Source organism: Dipodomys merriami, unplaced genomic scaffold (genome assembly GCF_024711535.1).
Source record: "Dipodomys merriami isolate MVZ:Mamm:240054 unplaced genomic scaffold, mDipMer1.0.p SCAF_2, whole genome shotgun sequence".
Lineage (NCBI taxonomy): Eukaryota > Metazoa > Chordata > Mammalia > Rodentia > Heteromyidae > Dipodomys > Dipodomys merriami.
In genome coordinates, this window is record NW_027203381.1 from 92,831,426 (window position 1) to 92,850,923 (window position 19,498).

General features: G+C 39.5%; 1 protein-coding gene across 2 annotated transcripts in view; it reads left to right on the plus strand.

Moving 5' to 3' along the window:
• The window catches only part of Pros1 (protein S), a 51,953-nt gene that overhangs the window by 3,851 nt on the left and 28,604 nt on the right, over positions 1-19,498 (plus strand). The window contains exon 1 of one of the 2 annotated variants that reach the window (XM_070030432.1): positions 1,300-1,612. The exons of the other annotated variant lie outside the window; for it this stretch is intronic. Within the exon in view, the coding sequence (XP_069886533.1) occupies positions 1,315-1,612 (298 nt within the window). The 5' untranslated portion in view covers positions 1,300-1,314. Of the gene's footprint in view, positions 1-1,299; positions 1,613-19,498 lie in introns of those variants that run through there. 2 annotated transcript variants of the gene reach the window in all.

A 19,498-nucleotide genomic window follows, 5' to 3' on the forward strand; every position in this document is an offset into this window, starting at 1 on the left:
TAGCATTGTGAAGCCAAGAGTGACAAAAGATGGAGCAAGGATCTCAATATTCCCTTCAAATGCCTGCCCCAGTGACCTACCACAGTTCCTACCCAAAGTTTCCACAATCAGCAACACAGACTGGCAACTAGCTTTTAACACATAAGTCTTGAAGGACACTCCAGATCCAAACTACAACATTTATTCCTAGCAAAGAATGTATTGTACCCAGAAGAGATACTTCTTAGAGACAATTGTCATTGTGGGAGACTCTTCTTGATCACACGTTTTTGCCCTCCCTGAATTTCCCTCCTTTCCTTCAGAAGTTGCAAACTCCCTTTCCTTTCTAATCTGGCCAGTTCAGTATGATAATGTGCTCAGAGATCTAGCCATCTCTTCACATCTCATATTTTTGTAAAACTCCTCTGCCTAGGTATATGAATAGACTTTTTTTTTCCTTGATAGTCTGTCTGCATTGTTAGGCTAGAAAGAGAACAAGAAAAAATGGACTACATGCCGAATGCAAGAGAAATTCCCAGCTGATTTACTCATCAGAAAGCAGTGCACTCTAATATGAATCACCTTCCATCCAGCTGGATAATTACAGTCATAAAAAGCTAGAGCTGGAAATCCATCACATATGGTCTCCCTATTGAATTTCACTCACACACATAGAAAATCAATTTGCATTCAATTTGGACAGAGAATGCATAATAGTAAATATGCAATCAATACTACTCTTGAACACAGACTAATCAGTTGTTCTGTTATTTATTGAAATCCCTCACTGCAAAACTATTTGCAGATGATAAGACCAAAGCTTTGAAAAGCTAAACAATTTGCAACTAGTAAGAGGCAGCTGCATGAAGATGATATAATCTGAAATATTCTTTGTGCCAAAACATGTTTTTTGTTGTTGTTGATAGTGTACACAATAAGCACATGTACAAAAAGTGCAGACCAAAACCATCCTCCTTTTAATCTTTCTAATCTCTGCCCTGCTTGTAAGTCATCATTGTCATCGAGGTTTAGGTTGTTATCCTCATGGCCCAAACAGTCCATCGGGATTTCTTTTTCTAAGCCTGGAGTTCCGATCCTCACAGGCCTTTAAAGGTCTGCTCACACTCGGTCCTGCACCCCGGCTCCCAGGAGGTTTCCACCGTGTCCCCTCCCCCTTTGGAAACTTCTTGTTCCGAAGACAGCCAAGAAAACGCAGGGCCTAGGGGAACCAGTAAAGGGGAACCTTTCTGGGAAAGTATTTACTCCGCCTGTGCGGGCACCCCTCCGCTTTCTCTCTCTGAGCCCTTCCCCCAGCTCCAAAAAAGCTTCCTGGAAATGTCCTCGTTATCACTTCCCCTCGCCGGCTGGGGGCTGGGAGCTGGGAGCCGGGAGCTGCAAGCGGGCGGTCCCCTCCCCGGGCTGCTGGCCAGAGCTCAGGCTGCCCCCGGGGCGTCGCTGGGGCGCAGTGCTGGGAGCGCCGAGCCCGGGCTGGCTGCGACGCCGCGGAGAGCACAGGTCTGGATCACCGCCCCCGCCGGCTCCTCTGCCCCCTGTGAAATGAGGGTCCTGGGTGGGCACTGCGGGGTGCTGCTGGCGTGCCTGGCCCTCATGCTTCCAGTCTCAGAGGCAAACTGTGAGTAATCGAAGGCACTCTGTCGACCTTCTCCCCTCTCCTCCTGAATCACCAAACCAACGACGGGCTCTAGTTGGCAGGATTTTCCATTTTCGTCTCTAGGCTGAACCTCCTAGAAAGTTCCCCTCCTATCCCCACAGCCACTGACCCACTGGAAGCAGCTGTGGGTCGAACAAGGCTGTGTAATGGTGGTAGGTCTGTTTTGAAAGTCCTGCGTTGCCTGCAGGACTGATGCAAGATCGGGGTGACAGAAAGTATCAATGAAAGAGCTTGGCCATCTACCTTCGCACCCCACTCCCCCTCCCCGACCCAGAAGCAACCGAGATTCCCAGTTAGAAGATAAAGTATGAGCTCATTCCGGAATGTAAGTAGGGAAGCAAAGTCAGTCCCCCAACCTGCTGCCCCTGCCCCCTGCAACCAACATTCCTTTTGCAATTTCTGGACTTTGAGCTTGGTTTGCTTGTCCCGCATTGACAAATGAGCTGTTTCAGGATAACTTAGGTTTGCCGAGCAGTTAAGCAGATGTCGTTTTCTAACCTCGCAATACAAATAGCTTAAATGTTATTTTGTAGTGAGGATCATTGTGTACCGAGGATCACCCCCCCCAAGTGGTGGCACGAATTCTTTGCACCTTATCTTTGCTTTTCCTGTCCTTTATGTTCCCACACCCAGATCAAGGCAACATACTGAGTTTCATCAGAAAAAAAAAATGTATAAGGAGGATCAAAGCTTTGGGTAAAAAAACTTAAATATGTACATGGTTGAGAATGCTTTCATGTGTTGTATTCTTGAGAATTGGCACCAGGCAATGACTGAATTACAAACACTTGGGCTGTTTAAAACTCTTCAAAGACGACTTTTTTTCAGTTTACTAAAATTTTAAGTTTTTATTAATTACTGACCGGGATGAAGGTGCTGTTTTCAAATTCTAATTTCAACGCTAAAACATTACTGGCTGAACTAACATTAAAGAGTTATAGTTACAAGTCTTCAACAATCAACCACTTACGACTAAGCCTATGCGCAACCACATGTCCTAACTTGCTATCTAGTTCATTAGGATTATGGAATATTTTCTGATAACTAGTATTTTTGGAGAAGTGAAAGAAGAAGCAGTTGCCATGCTCATAGTCAAAAGAATTTTCTAGGCCTTTCTTTGTGAAGAGATTATTACAGTTTGACTCTAAACAGAAGTAAAAATTACATGGGACTGCATATTGTATGTATACCTTATGTGTAAATACATGTCTAGTATGTGAAGAATTGCATATGTTACATAAGATTGCTAGAGTGGGTGAATTCTGCAAGGTATACCACATAAAGAATACATGGCTCTATAATGGTTATTTATATTTTTGGTTGCTTAAGTAAATTGAAAATCATCTCTAGTTTGCAAAAGAAGACATTTAGACACAGCTGAGATGCTTGGATGTGCAGATATTTTTGTTTTAGTTGTTTGCATTTGTTTTTGGGTTTTAGTTTAGTGCTGGGGTTTGAACAGATTTGGTGTAGTATTCTACCACTGAGCTACATCCTCTAGCTCCCAAGATCTGTAAGATTTCAAATTTGAGATATAATTAGAGTTTGCAAACTTTATTTGTAGTATCTTGTGTATTATCCATATTATCCATTTTTTTCAAGAAAAAATCAATTACAGACTTATTTTTTGAAAGATGTAAGGAAACACATGTTTCATCTGCATTATAACAATAAGGCAAAATTGTTCAGATATATTAACTGGCATTCCAGACATGCATATGATATGTAATATATGATATATGTATTTGTGTTAGAGAGAAGATTTGTGTGCATGTGTGTGTATGTTTTGTGTATTTGTTCTACTTATTTAATCATTCTCATAGGGCTTTTGGTGAAAAGGAAAATGGGAGAGAGGATATCTACTTTAGTTTGGCTAATTTGAACTTATCTAGACTTCCCTTTTGGGTGAATGCAGTCTACCCTGCAAAATTATTGATCCATATTTTGTTGTTGTTCCCTTTTTCATTGTGTGTGTGTGTGTGTGTGTGTGTGTGTGTGTGTGTGTGTGTGTGTGTGTGTGTGTGAAATCGCCTGGAGCTTGAACTCAGCTTCTGAGTGCTGTCCCTGAGGTTTCTGCTCAAGGCTAGTTCTCTACCACTTGAGCTACAGTTCCATTTTCAGCTTTTTGGTAGTTAATCAGAGTTAAAAATCTCATGGACTGTTCCTTCCTGGGCTGGCTTTAAACCATGATCCTCAAATCAGCCTCCCGATGCAGCTAGGATTACAGGCATGAACCACCGACACCTAGTTTCTTTTACATCTTCTATCTTTTATTATTTATGTACCTGTGCCTTCTTAAGCTTCCTTTACTTCAAAGCTCAAAATACTACACTGATATGGTCTTTTAAAGTTAAATCGCAGTTGAGATTTGTGCTATAAGCGTTGCAGGCATAGCCGGGAGCCAATGGCTCATACCTGTAATTCTAGCTACTTGGGAAGTTGAGATCTGAGGATCATGGTCCAAAGGAAGACCCAGTAGGATAGTCCATGAGACTGATCTCCAGTTAACCACCAGAAAACAGGAAGTCAAGTGGTAGAGCTCTAGCCTTGAGCTGAAGAGTTGAGGGACAGTGCCCAGGCCCAGAGTTCAAGCCCCACAACCGGAAAAAATAAAAGAGTTGCAGGGAGTTTCTGACAATAAAAATAAATAAATAAACCCTGTACCTTATTCACTTACTGCTAATTCTGTGGTAAGGTACACAGTAATGCTCTTCATGATAGCTATTTTCTCTTCATGGAGTTTAATATCCTCTTTGTTGCTTCAGTGATCTATTTAAATATTGCACGTCAAAATATTATGAGTAGCCTAATCAGTATTCTGTATCTATGATTAATAATGACAACTTCCTGCCACGTAAAGGAAAGAAGGAATGAGTCAGCTTTCTCACACTTTAAAAGAATACTTGAGAAAATCAACTCAAAAGGGGAAGATTATTTTGTCTCATAGTTTCAGGCCCTTCTATCCCATGGTTGCTTGTCCTCATTGTTCCAAGGCATGTGATGAGAGAGGAGCTCAAGGTGACAGCCCTGGCACCCCAGAAGCAAAAGGACAAAAACTTCCTGTTATAACAAAGCACTCCTCCCAAACCAGTGAAGCAATGAATGTGCTAAGGGGTAAATCCAATTCTGAAGTGAGAGCCCTCATAATTAAAACACCTCCCCAAAGCTCTACACTTGAATGATATCACCTTAGGGACCAAGTTTGCAGCATAGCTTTCATATTAAATGTGAACAATTATTCTCTACCCCTGAGCTCCAGAAACTCATGTCCATAGTACAATACAAAATGCTTCCAGTCTTCCTCTAAGAATTCCTGCAGTGGTACCAGTTCCAGTCCAAAGGCTCCTCTGAGGAAGTAAATTGTTACCTCGAGCTTCTGTAAAAATCAAAAGAATGAGTTATACCCTTCCAATCTGTAATATCACATGGCTATTCCTATTCTGAAAGGAAGGAAAAAGGACTGGGGATGTAGCTTAGGGATAGAGCACTTCCTTTGCATGGCCAAGGACTGGCTGGGTTCAGTTCATTTCATGGTAAAGAAAAACAAAAGTTTCCAAAAGGGAAGTATAAGAAAAAAAGCAAGGAGAAATCTAAAAGAAAAACTAACCCCAGGGCAAACTTTAAATCCTGTAGTTCCATATCAGGCATCTGGGGCTCATGATGCCATGATGGACACTCTGCTCATATAGTCACTCTTTGAGGCCAGCTTGCTTACTCCCTGCAGATTCCCTCCTTCCATGTTTCTGATAGCTCTCAGGTCTTTGGGGACCCACTGTATTATTTTCATAGCTTCACATACCACTGCAAAAGGGGCCATTTGCAAGGAATCTGAACATGCTATATATAGCAGGCTTTAAAATCTTGGTAGAGGGGCTGGGAAGGTGGCTCAATGGTAGAGTGCTTGCCTTGCATGCATGAGGTTCTGGGTTCAATTCTTCAGCACCACATAAACAGAAAAAACCAGAAGTGGCGCTGTGGCTCAAGTGGTAGAGTGCTACCCTTTAGCTGAAGAGCTCAGGGGCAGAGCCCAGGCCCAGAGTTCAAGCCCCATGACAAAAATACAAAAACAAACAAACAAACAAACCTTGGTAGATGACTTCATAAATCTTGTCTTTTCCATGCCTGTAAAGTTAGTACACATGGATGATACTAATTTTGTTTTAAGCAGGATGTCAGCTGCAGTGGAGTCTGAATGTTTTGATGACTGAATTGGAGGAAATTAATCTTGTGAAAGTGACTTCCTGTGTGGTCTACAGGAGGAAGACACACAGGGATTCTGTCTTAAATGAAAGACTTACACTTGTACACCTTTGAGCCCAAGAGGATTTGGGTCTCAATGATTCCCAGGTGCCTTCAGGGAATTGGGAACCAGCAGCCTTGATCTTTGCTGCTAGATATTGTGATTAGGAGGGTCAGTTATGCATAGTTATTTGTATTATATTATTAGATGCATGTCTTCAGATGATATATATGGAAAGAAGGGCATATGCGTATTTTTTTTCTTTTGGTTGGTTGTGGGGCTTGAACTCAGGGCCTGGGTTCTGTCTCTGTATACGTTATTAGTCAATAATTACAATATATGGAGTGTTGCTATATCTACTCTCTCCCCAATCATTATTCCTATTGTCCAGGTACAGATTGTTTAGATTCTCTTTATTTGTGTTAATGTCTTTACTAGCCACAACTACCTTTGCCTTCAATTTTATATTTTGTTTTCTGGAAAGATTGATTACTCTTTGCTTTTGCTCTTAATTCTTACCATACCACTGTGAAATTTCTTTCCATAGGTCAATTAGTCTGTACTTTTAAAATCTACTTCCCACAAAGTCTTGGGGCATGTACAAAATATAGATTCATTCTTTGCCAAATATACAATGAATGGCCCCTTATTAATTCCAAACACAGTCCTCACTTCTAGCTGAAATCTCATGAGCAGAGTCTTTTACTATCTGCATTTCTCTGAGCATTCTTACCTGAGCTTACAATGTCCTTGCTTACAATGTCCTAGAACTTTTCTAGCCTGTTTCTCCAAACAATTCCAAAAATCTCTGAGCTACATCAAAAATAGTCACAGAAAGGGCCCCATTCCTAATACCAGTTTTCTTGTTTTAGTAAGTTACCTACTACTGTGACAGAATACCTCCAAAAATTAACTAAAGAAGAATGCTTTATTTTGATTTATGCTTTGAGAGGTTTCAGTAAAAATTTTGAACCTGCAGTGAAACAGTAGCACATCATCGTGAAAATGTGTCATACTGCAAAGTTGCTTAATCATGAAGGTCAAGAAACAATACAAGTGATCTTACCTCTATAACAAATCTTTCCTCCAATCTATGAACCTATGAGTCCATCATTGGTGAAGAGGCTAGAACCCTCATAATTTGATTACTTACTGCACTCTCATGTCATCATTCTTTTGTTTCTATAACTTTATGTCCAATTGTATCTTCTTAATAAGCCTACTGCTCATAGTGGATTAGTGTCTACTTAATGGCCTTCTCCAATTTGGTCAGATGGCAAGTCCCTATGTATTTTTTTATGGGTTGGGAGTTTGAACTCACAGAGCCTGGATGCTGTCCTTGAGCTCTTTTGCTCTACCACTTTGAGCCACAGTGCCACTTCCAGTTTTCTGGTGCTTAATTGGAGATAGGAGTCTTACAGACTTTCCTGCCAGGCTGGCTTTGAACCATAATTCTTAAATCTCAGCCTCCTGAGTAGCTAGGATTACAGGCATGAGCCACCAGTGCCTGGCTAAGTCCATACTTTTTTTTTTTGTCAGTCATGGGGCTTGAAGTCTGGGCCTGGGTGCTATCCTTCAGCTCTTCAGCTCAAGGCGAGCACTCTACCACTTGAGCTACAGCACCACTTCCAATTTTCTGGAAGGTTTATTGGAGATAAGAGTCTCAAGGACTTTTCCTGCCCTGGCTGACTTTGAACCATGATCCTCAGATCTCAGTGTCCTGAGTAGCTAGGATTACAGGCGTGAGCCACCAGGGCCAGCGCTAAGTCCATACTTTAAACAAGGACATTCTCAGGAACTAAAGGGGTCGGAGTTGATTACCTTTTGAGGGGGATAAAGTTAAACCTATAACAGTTACAAAGCATCGATTTATGACATCTATTCTTCCCTTTCTGTCTAAATCTATGTGTTTTGACTTATAGATGAAAAACACTATATATTAATATTGATGGTATAGATAATATAAATCACAGTTTTGATGATAATATTCCATCCAAAAGGAGAATAATTCAACCCTCAATAATTGTTCAATTCATCATTCCGTGAGGTTAACTCTTAGTTTTAGAGTCTGAAATAGACCAACAGAAACTATGAAAATTATCCTATTGATATTTCTTTAGTTGTAATACTAATTCCTTTGATATTGGGAGGATTATTATAAAGTACTGAATAAGTCTATCAATGATAATACTGAAACCACACAAGAAATGTCTGTAGCTATTAATGCAAGGTGTTTCCTCTGTGATAGAAGAGTCCTGACTAATCAAACATCTACCATGTATTTGGTTAAAATTGCCATATGTCTATTCCAACCACTCAAAAACACAAGTCATACTGACTACTTGGGAGTTTTATTTTGGTGGTGTAAGCCTGATGAGTTTCAGTGAGGGAAAGTCTGTGTTGTGATTTTGGGTGTAGCCATTATTCTTACAATATTCTGAGGTTGTATCTCTAAAAGAGAGGGGTTGGCAGTACTGTGTTTGAACTCATTCTTGTTTGGTTTTCTTGTCCAGCAGGTACTGAACCAGTGTAGCCATGGCTCTACCCCTGATTTTCTGTTGATTGTTTTGGATATGGAGTCTAGCAGAGTTTTCTGCCTGGGATAGCTTTGAATTAAGTTCCTCCAGATCTCAGCCTCCTGAGTAGCTAGGATTGTAAGCATAATCATTTATCTATGGCTATAGTTTATGTGGACATTATATGATTAAAAAATAAATTCTAACTTTGCTAAACCACTGAGATTTGGAAATATGGATTAACTTGGAGATGTGGGGATTAGTGTGCTATCGTATTAGAGTCTATTTTATTCTAGTAAATGATGACAAAATTAAAACTAATGCCTATAACATGTTCTTCAGTAATGTTTAAAATTGGGGGGATCAAACAAAAGCAAAATCATAGGTAATAATGTAAAGTCCGAGAATTTTGTGTAAATATCTTACATCTTATACTTATATCATCTGGTCCACATGGTTTACAATAGAACAATCAATAAGATACATTTAATTGACTTTTCCTGGAAGTAGAAATATACTTCTACTTAGAGTTGAAAGAACACTAACTGAAATATATAGAGTAGTTTGTCAGTATGGTCTATTACAAACACTATTCATCTATGATTAGAATAAATAGTTCTTTCTCTATGGAAAGCATAAACACTTATATCTATTAACCTTTGCTAATAGATAATCTATTACCTATTAACCTTTGGTAATGAGTATATTTACCTTGTGCAGAGTGGAATGGTTTAACTATGTGAATAAAATATATGGTGTAATGATAATTAGCTATGCCTACCAAGTATTTTTGGGAAGTTAGTATTATTACAACATATTTTTGCAGGACTGTCAGTAAGGGAGGTTAGTTAGCTTTCCATTGGTACAATAAAATACCTGAAGCAATTAACTTATAAGGAGCAAACATTTATTTTGGCTAATTGTTTGGGAAGCTCTAGCCCAAGATCAAATCTGTGTTGTGCTTCTGGCATGGGCAGTATATCACATAAAAAGTGTATAAAAACAAATAACTCACCCTACAAGCCAGGAAGCAGATGAGAGATGATAGATCAGGATGCCATAATTTTTCCTGCGGGCATGCTCTCAATGAACTATGCCAGTAATTCCTAGAAGGCCTTACTTCTTCAAGGTCTACAGCATCTCCAATAGCAACATCCAGGAGACCAAGGCTTTAACATGAGGGTTTTTGCACAAACTGCCTATATTCAAACCATATGTGATTACTATTGAAATGTGATGTGGTAGATGGGGCCTTTGGCTCACATTTGGAGTGGGGAAAGTTCCTGTTGGAAGGCTGTTGACGAGTGTACCATCAAGTAGACTAAATCGTGGTCAACTATTATGCAGGACAATGGTGGAACAGAATAGTTGGCAAAATACTCAGATACTGTCCATGATTATGGACCCTTATTAGTTGAGAAGGGGAAAAATGTAGGAAAGCTTCTTCTATAACTTCATTGAGCTGAAAATTACATGTGCCCTTCCCTTGAAGTCTACCGTCCTTGTTAAAAAATTTGGTGTGGTGAAGCCAGATGAACATGTCACAACTTAGTTTGTTGAGTATATAGCCTGATGCCTGTTCCTCTGGAGGCGCTAACAAAGGAATTGATGGGGGAAGGTTGTTGGAATCTTAGGACATTAATTCAAAACAGGAAGATGTAAACAAGGCCAAAAAATCAATGTTCCAAATATTGATATTAGGGTGCCCAGCAGAAGGAGAAACAATTTAAGGCTCTTCCAGAACTATTCTAGAGATGACAACTCTTTCAGAAGCTTGTTTTTTGGTTTATTTGTTTCTTTTTGTTTCTTTTTTTCAGGTGAGGTGCTTGGTCTAGTTGACTTTTTTGTCATCTTGGAATATGCCATATTTGTTAACATAGAAGCAGCTATCAGGACAACTATTACATTATCTGCTGTGAGCATGTCCAGGTTTCCGAGGTTTTGAAGGACAACTTCTGCCGAGGAATTGATTTGGTCTTGTAAAGAAAACAGAGCCTTGGCAGTTCCCTGGAGCTTACTTCCTTTGAGCAATTAGAATGCATCTGCGATGCTGAAACAGTTTCTACCACTTCCAAACAAATTCACCTCTAATTCCCAAGGCAATACTAAGTAGAGTGGGACCAACTAGGCATTTCAATCTTGATACTGGGGTACAAAAAAAATGGTCAAGTCACAAAAAGGGAAGCAGAGATGTCTCTCACAATCAGGAAAAGAGGAAGAAACAAGTGTGTCAACGAATAGATTCTTAATCATTGAAGGAGAAGTGTTAATTACTATTTGTTCCCCATGGAAGAAAGGGATTTCTTGGCCATGAGGAATGAGGAAGAAAATTTAATAGTAATTTTAACTCAGAGAGCAATGATATACCAGTTGCCAGAGCAATTGATGAAGAGTAGTTGCTGACCCCAAAGTCATTCCCACTGGAGGACATAGTGTTGATTATGCAGGAGATGTGGCAATGGACCATCATTTCTAGTTCATAGACAAGGATAAGTTGAAGCATAGCCTATTGCCAGTTACCTATCACAGAAACTAGATACAACATAAGTCATAACGGACCTTGTTTAAGAGTATGAAAGACCTTATGTTGTGATAGGGGAATCATTCAACATTAAGGAATATTGTATATTGATGATGAATTGGACACCATTAAGTCCTTCCTTCAGTTTTGTTTGTTTCAGGCACAGAAAGGAAAGGGTGATTTGCTACCTTGTCTAATTACAGAAGAGATGGACCTGCGGATCCGTTAGTATAAGGATTTAGGGTTTTAGCTTAGGGAACTTTAGTTTAAATTTCTCATGACAATGCATTAAGCCCCTTTGATACAATTCTTTGCTAAAGATTGGGACCAGATTCAAGCTCAAATCCAAGTTCAGAGTCACTGTGGAGAGAGATTAGAGCACAACTCCACGCCAATGCTAGAATAGCCACCTATGTTGTGTCTGAATGAGACCCACAGAGATCCAATAAGGGCATTAAATGGTGCTCTGTTTAGGAAAGAATAGCATGCTCTACTAGATGCAGCAAAAGATGTTTAAAAACAAAGACATATATGAATAAACCAAAGGACAGGAGGCCCATTCATGGTTTATGAAGTCTGGTTGCTAAGAATGGAATACGAAACACAATTTAATCCCTTGGGGTGTAAGCATAGATGGACAAAGCTGTAGATAAGAAGCAAAATTATACTGGAGTTTAAGAAAAATATAATACAGCCTTTTTACATTTCATTTATCTGTGGTGAAAGTTAGGGACTGTGTTTCAAAGAACAGCTTGAAGTCTCTGGCTGACTCTTAGATCCAGGAAGTGGTATGTTTGTCCTCTCCAGGATTTGGCACTGGAAAGTATAGTTTGACCCAAGGCAAATGAACCCAGCTGAGTAGGTAACAGTTGCTGGGGTGTTCAAAGTTACCGGATGTGCCCTCTCTCACATAGGTTGTAGTTCCAAGTATTTGACCCTGTGTAACTTTGACAAAGATCACATCTCTAAGCTCAACTAGAGATTTGTTGGTGTAAGGATTTGGTGGTGGTTACCTGATGGTTGAATTGCTGGTTGTACCTGTCCTGAGGAAATGGTATGTGAAACAGAGGTCTATGTCAAGCTTTCCTAGAATAGTTTAAGGTATCTGCAAAATTTTTAGAACTTTTTAAAAAATCTTTCCACGTTATATAGACCTTAAGGTTGAGTATATCAGAGTAAACCATTATCCTGAGCAGTTGGACCACTGAGCTTAGGTGTAACGGTAGGCAATGTGTCTCTCTTTAGGATTTATTTTGGGGCCAAAATCTAGGTACCATTTATTTGAAGGATCATTTAGCCTTTCCCAGAGTTTTTGCAGTAAAGATCAGGAAGGCTTTGACCTTTCCCGGAGGGTGCCAATAGAAAAAAAATTCATATCTGTGATAAGTTGGGTCCCAAGTAAAATCCAATTGTCAGTCTTCTCTAGGAAAGATTCCTCTTCTCAATACAGGTTGCAATAGTGAAAAATTTTAGAAGACTGTCCTATAGTATTAGTGTCAAATAAAGATACAAGTCGACTGTTTGATGGATCTTTGATACACTGTCCAGAGATGAATCTTCCAGTTAATTGTAAGAGGGCAGCTGAGCCCCCATGACAGACATCATTCATGCCCTCCATAATACTCCCTTGCAGCTACTGAGGAAGTAAGAGGGGCTTGTCCCTCTCTAGACACTCAGTGGGATTCATAAGTGATCCTTGTTTTCAAGCCCGATCATATTCCTGATCATTAAAGCAAACCCAAACTAGAGAGGAAAAGTGCCAGTTACTTGTTCCTAGATTTAGGAAAGAGCTGCTATTGTATCAGGTCTGTTGGATGTCAAGTTTCCCTCTATTATCTGAGTTTCCTCTTGGATATCATGGATATTAGATAACTGATGCTTCTTTAGGATCTTGGATGTCCTGAAGTAAATCCAAAATTTTGGGGCCACAAGGGCATTTAACAGTGATGAAGCCATATTATGGTTAGTGTAAGCATAAACCTTTCTATGTCTTTCCAATTTTGAGAGCCTGAGTAATGCCTTTGGGTCAGAAGTTCCTGATAAAAGTCCCAATCCTGGCCGGTCGCCTGTGTCTCACGCCTGTAATCCTAGCTACGTAGGAGCTGTGATCAGAGGATCACAGTTCATAGCCAGCTCGGGCAGCAAAGTGAGACGCTTATCTCCAATAAACTGCTAGGAAACTGGAAGTGACTCAAGCTGTAGAGCGCTTGCCTTGATCTGAAGAGCACAGGGTTCAAGCTCCAAGACCAATAATAATAATAATAATAATAATAAAAAGGTCCCAATCCTATAGTTTGATCAGCATCAACCACTGTTATCCTGCAGTTTTCCTTGACCTTCTTTTATGATGCTACTCCTATCAGATTAAATCTGGGTTTTGCAAAGGTTTGTCCTTTAGGTCTGGCCTGCTGCAGTGCACATTTTGTAGTTTCTACACAGGAGTGAGTTGGTACAACTTCATTTGGTAGAGGGCAGTAGAGTGGCTGGATTTAGCCTCTGATATACCTGGAGTGCCTAACTGTAGTATCTGATAGTTTACATGGAATCATTCACTAATAACCCTTGGCTATAAAGAGGTTAAGTTTCTAACATTTGTTCCAAAGTTAACCTTTAAGGCAATGGCATAATAATCTTTAAGCATCTAGGGAATTTTGTACCACTAAGTCTAGTTGTTATCAAAAGAAAGCCATGGAACAAGGGATTTCACTTCTACACAATTTCTGGATAAGTATATACAATCCAATTCCTTATTGTTTATCATCATCATCATCTTCATTTGCAACCAATAAGCAGACACGATTTTTGGCCTGGCAGTTGGGGCAGGGACAGAGTTCAAAAGTCCCATTAATTTAAAAATATTGTATTGGGTCTCATAGTAGGAGCGCTTGTTTTTCCTTATCTCTGCAACTTGCTAAGGATGTTTGGGTATAACTCTGAAGTTTGGAATTATCAAGCCCAGAAACATTTTTAATTATATCTTTGTTGGGGGCGTTGAAAATTTTAAGATCTCTTTCCTTGAACTTGATTTTGCCTTAAGTCTTTACGAAACCCACATAGCAGACTTGCTGTCTAATGATTTCATCTTCCATGGTTACCAAACAGTTTATAATTGAAATAATATTACCTGGGAGGTCTGCTTTCTGTTTTTGTTTTTGTTTTCCTGGTTTGTGTGGGGTGGTGGGGGGAGGGAGTAACAAGCAATGATGTCATTAGCTCTTGAAAGCTCCCACTATTTAGTTTAGGTCCATAAATTCCATTGCCAAGTCATTACCAAAGATGTGGGGACTGTTTCAGAATCTTTGGGGAAAAGATCGTCCAAGTTAGTTGCAGGGTGACTTTAGAATCAGCTCCATCCTTTAAAAGCAAATGAAGATTGTAGATTCAGAGGTAAAGCTTATAAAACATGGCATTGTCTAAATATAGAACATAAACAAGTTGGAATTAGTTGACATTTGGGTAAAGATTTTATAGGATAAGGCAGGACAGGATAGAGGATGACAGATTCATTTACAACATAAAGATCTTGTACACACTATGCCTCTTAATTGTGTGTGAATGTGTGTGTGTGTGTGTGTGTGTGTGTGTGTGTGTGTCAGTGCTGGAGCTTGAAATTAGGGCCTAGGTAGTGTCCTTGACCTTTTTTTTCCCTTTAAGGCTAGTGCTGTACCACTTAAGTCACAGCTCCACTTCCAGCTTTTTTTGGTGGTTAATTCAAGATAAGACTTTCATAGACTGGGCTGGCTTTGAATTGGGATCTTCAGATCCCAATTCAAAGCAGCTGGATCACAGGCATGAGCTTTGTAAGTCTTAATTTTATAAGGATTAGAACATTAGAACATAAGGCATTTCAGACCATAATATTAATTTAGACTTCCACTTTTAAACTAGAGTTCTCCATTCTTCAGTATGTACTGAGGCTAAGCAACATTATACAAATGTATCCAAATCTTTCTTTCAAAAGATTCTATTGATAGTTTTATCCAATCATTGAGAATTCATCCCATGCCAGTGTCTCTGTAAGAGACAAAGCAAAGGGCAGGAAGCCATTAGAGTGGACTGACACCTTCTTGTTGGAATAAACCTGAAATCAAATAAAGGAGAGTCTAGAACCCTGATTCCACATCATTCTTGCTAGTTCTTGTTATTGTGGGGGAGCAATGCCTGATGATCCTGCCAGAGCTACCAATCCAGAGTCCATATTCTGATCCAGTGGTTGATTATCTAGGGTGCCAAATCCTCCTGGGATGATGTCCATATCACTTTGGAGTGAATTTCCCTGGATTTACCATCTATCTTTATCCACAATATCCTAAAGTCTCAGAATATCCCTTGGAAATGGATCTCTGCCGGATGAATTTGGCCTTTGAGAACTTTACACCTGATCTTTGGTAGGCTTGGATCCCTTGAAATTTACAGTAAAGTCCATGTCAAACTAACTAGGGTGGTGCCACACTTTTTTTTGTCTGTCTTGGGGTTTGAACTTTGGGCCTGTGTGCTGTCCCTCAGCTCTTCAGCTCAAGGCTAGTGCTCTACCACTTGAGCCATAGTGCCATTTCCAGTTTTCTGTGGTTTATTAGAGATAGGAGTCTCACAAACTTTTCTGCCCAGGCTGGCTTTGAACCACAATCCTCAGAACTCAGCCTCCTGAGTAGCTAGGATTATAGGTGTGACCCACCAGCACCCTATGACAAGCCCATGAGAGGAAATCATTGTCCCTTGTATCTTTTAACAGGAAATAAAATGATTGAAAAAATTCAAATGTCTAGTTCAAATCAGGAATTGCCCTGCAGAGAAATTTATGATTGCCACACAGCAAAAATAATCACACAGCTCCCTCCTTACCACCATGGAAACGGTAGCAGAGTAAGTATGAGATGAATTGGCAGATACAAAGTCAAGGCAGATTGAGGTCTAGAAAAGGCCTAGAGGAAGTCAAGAAACAAACAAGTTCAAAATTTAATAGTAAACCTAACATTGAAGCTTCAGAAGACTGGCATGGATGGATTTGCATTGTTGCATGGATATTGAATTGAGGAAGTTGGAAAGGCCTAATATCAATATCCCAGCTACATGACCCCTTATTGTTTTATGGAAATCTTCTAATTTCAAAAAGCATAAAATAATGTGACAGTTTATTCTTGATATAGAGGGAGAGAGAGGGGAGAGTAGAAAGAGGAGAGGGGAGATAGGACAAAGTATCAGCACAAGGCTGGTAAAGCAGGACTGGTTTCTAAGAAAGGCGGTCACCTCTCCAGATTGGATAACTCCACAAGCATGTCCTGCTGTGGTCGTCTGAGGTGTAAACAGTGGTCTTGCTAAAGAGAGATTTTGAGGTGAGTGCACAAAAGTGTCTTAAGTATTGTTTATGCGAAGAAATGGAAAGGTGAGATTATTGAAGGGAAAGCAGGAAGAAGACAGCCCAACCAAACAACCAAATCTCTGACCTTCGGGTATTTGACACTATTATGGGCAAGGTTTAATGATTGTCCCACAGAATTGTGAAGATTTTTGAAAAATGGGAAGACATTTCCAAGAACTAAGGGACAAGGAATGGTTAACCTAACAAGGTGTCTTCAGATCCTAGGATGGTGACTTGAGGAGACATGTATGTATGAAACAGTAATTATAATAAATGCATTGGATGAGGCTTCTGCCTAATGTTTGCTTCCTGTTTGGGGGACTATTGGCCAAGTAGATGTCAGTCATTGCAACAGAGTAATGATGATGCAGGATGCCACACAAAATATATTCAAACATGACGCAACACTAACTCTTCAATTTCTTTTGCTTGATTGTTCCTTTTATGTCTACCCTATCTCAGCTTTATCTCCAAAATCTGAAGTTCATTTGCATAGCTGGATAGGGTAACTTAATCCTTGCTACTTGGGAGGCAGAGATCAGGACAAGACCAGCTGGAGAAAATGTTCATGCTACTCCATCTTCACCAATGGCTATGTGTGGTGGTGTACACCTGCCATTCAGTTATGCGGAGAAGCACTAATAGGAGGATTGATTTGTAGGACAGCAGGGGCTTAAAGCAAGACCCTATCTCAAAAACTAACAAATATAGAAAGGGCTGGTTAAATAGCTCTATAACGTGGGGAGACAGAAAGGGCAATGATACATTTCTCAAAGAAGCCCCACTGGGGGATTGGAAGAAATGACTTCTGAATATTCACAATTTAATCACAATTCTACAAAACACTATATCATAATTCAGCTGTGTTCTGTACTAAGGATGCCCATGGAATTTATTTTCTCACAGTTCTGTAGGATGTAAAGTACAAGATGAAGTGCTTCGGGAGAGTGCTGTCTTTCTGCTGTACTGATGACTCTCTTCTCACTGCGTTCTCACTTGCCTTTTCTTGGTATAGCATCTGAAGAGAGAAAGAACCCTCACCAGAATCACAGGACATCTATTATTAAAAAAAACAAACAAAAAAACCCAACTACACTGATCCTTCTTTATAATCAAATGTAGCATCAATTACTTCTTTAAAGGACTAATCTCCAACTGTAGAAGCCAAATTGTCTTTTCAATGGCGAATTATGAGATGCTGGTAAAAAAAAATGTGTTCAATTATAGACATTTACTCAATGATATAACAATATTCTAAAACTCTCACTTCTACATGACCATTTTAAAACAAACTAAGTAATATGCTAAGACGCAAAGGGGCTCTTGGTTTTGGCAGCGCTAGGCATTGAACACAGGACCTTACACTCATTAAGTGCAGGCCCTACCACTGAGCAACACCGAATGTGGCTTAGTGGTAGAGTGCTTGACTAGCATGTGTTCAATTCCTCAGTACCACATAAACAGAAAAGGCCAGAAGTGGCACTGTGGTTCAAGTGGTAGAGCACTAGCCTCGAACACAGAGAGGCTCAGGCCCTGAGTTCAAGACCCAAGACTGACAAAAAAAAAAAGGATTCACAGTTCCTTTAAGCCTTTAAACATATGTCAGACTTGCTTATTTAAGATATCTGAGAGGAATATGGCAGAATGAGGCCAATATTTCACTCTTACCTTTAATTTCTCAGAACAATTTGCCCATTGCTTTTGGAGACATGAATACTGACACAAGCCAATGAACTAATAATACTGATGCCATCCAAATAAAATAGGCCAAATAGAACAGAACCAATACATTTCCTGTGTATTACCTTTTTCGTACATGACATCAAAATCACATGGTGTTTTTGGTGTCCAAGTGGGTAGGAGAAAAAGAAGACAAGGAAAACAACTGTGTAACCATCTTACAACAGTAATGAAAGAGACTTTCTATTGAAACCTCATAGAATATAATCAGTTTGCAACTTCCAATCAAGAGAAGAAAAGAGGATTAGAGACGATTTCTTTTTCATGCCTTGCCAAATTCTGAGTGCCTTCACATGAACTATCTTCATTTATCACTCACCAGAAGAAACAAATTAAGTAAAAGAAATTGCCAATGTAAATTTTCTGCCTGTTCTGTCTTTTGAGTGGAAATATTTGTCATTTTGGAGTGAATATCTAATATGTCCTGCTCTTTGTATCCATGGCTAAATCAAAGGTTTAATCATGTGGAGAAAATTGGCAGGATGAAAGTTATAATTAAATTTTGGAGTAAGTAACTGTTTGTTTTGGCTAAACAGTTTAGGCATTGTGCCTTTGCTCATTCATTCATTTAACCCAAAATGGGGGGGGGGTCACTGACTGGTCATAGTTTTAATGTCACCAAGTAGCTGTTCTACTTCTGAATAAATACAAGACCACACTTCTCTCATCCAAGTGTTTTAAAAGCCACCTTGACATTCTTACTTCTTTTCATTTCTTTTTCTTCTCACACATAAATCCTTACCTAGATCTATCTTATCATCTTTGACTTGTGTTTGTGTGTGCGCGCATGTGTCTGTGTGCATGTGGAAAAGAAACAGCTACTCAATAGCATATTCTTAGTATGAAACAAAATATAAAATTAGAGTAATGAAAGTGTGATAGTTTTCATTTACTAAAAATCAAACTCAAAAAATTGAAGCCCAGTGTCTTATTCTGAAGGCTAATACCATGTTTTCTGAAAATTAGTACATATTATTTAAGATGATGAATGCATAAATGCCTATCTTAGACTCTGTTATTTGTAATTTTTGCAACAGTCTTCTTCTTAAATGCTCTCCATATCTGCCAAACAGAAATTTTGTGTAGTGCTGGAAGATGGTGCCTTATGCTATAATCCCAGCTACTCAGGTGACAGATCTGAAGATCATGGTTAAAAGACAGCCTGGAAAGGAAATTCTGTGAAATTCTTTTCTCCAATTAGCCACCAAAATGCAGGAAGTAGAGCTGTGGTTCATGTGGTAGAATTTAATCTTAAGCACAAAATCTCAGAAACAGTGCCCAATGCCTTTGGATGAGCCCAATAAGTAAGTAAGTAAAATAAAATAAAATAAAATGGTGTGGTAGAAATATCCATAGAAAAAAAATGGAAATATTTTGTAGTTCATTAATTTGTGTTTTATTTTTTGATCAGTCTTGGGGCTTGAACTCTGGGCCTGGCTGCTATCCCTCAGTTCTTCAGCTCAAGGCAAGC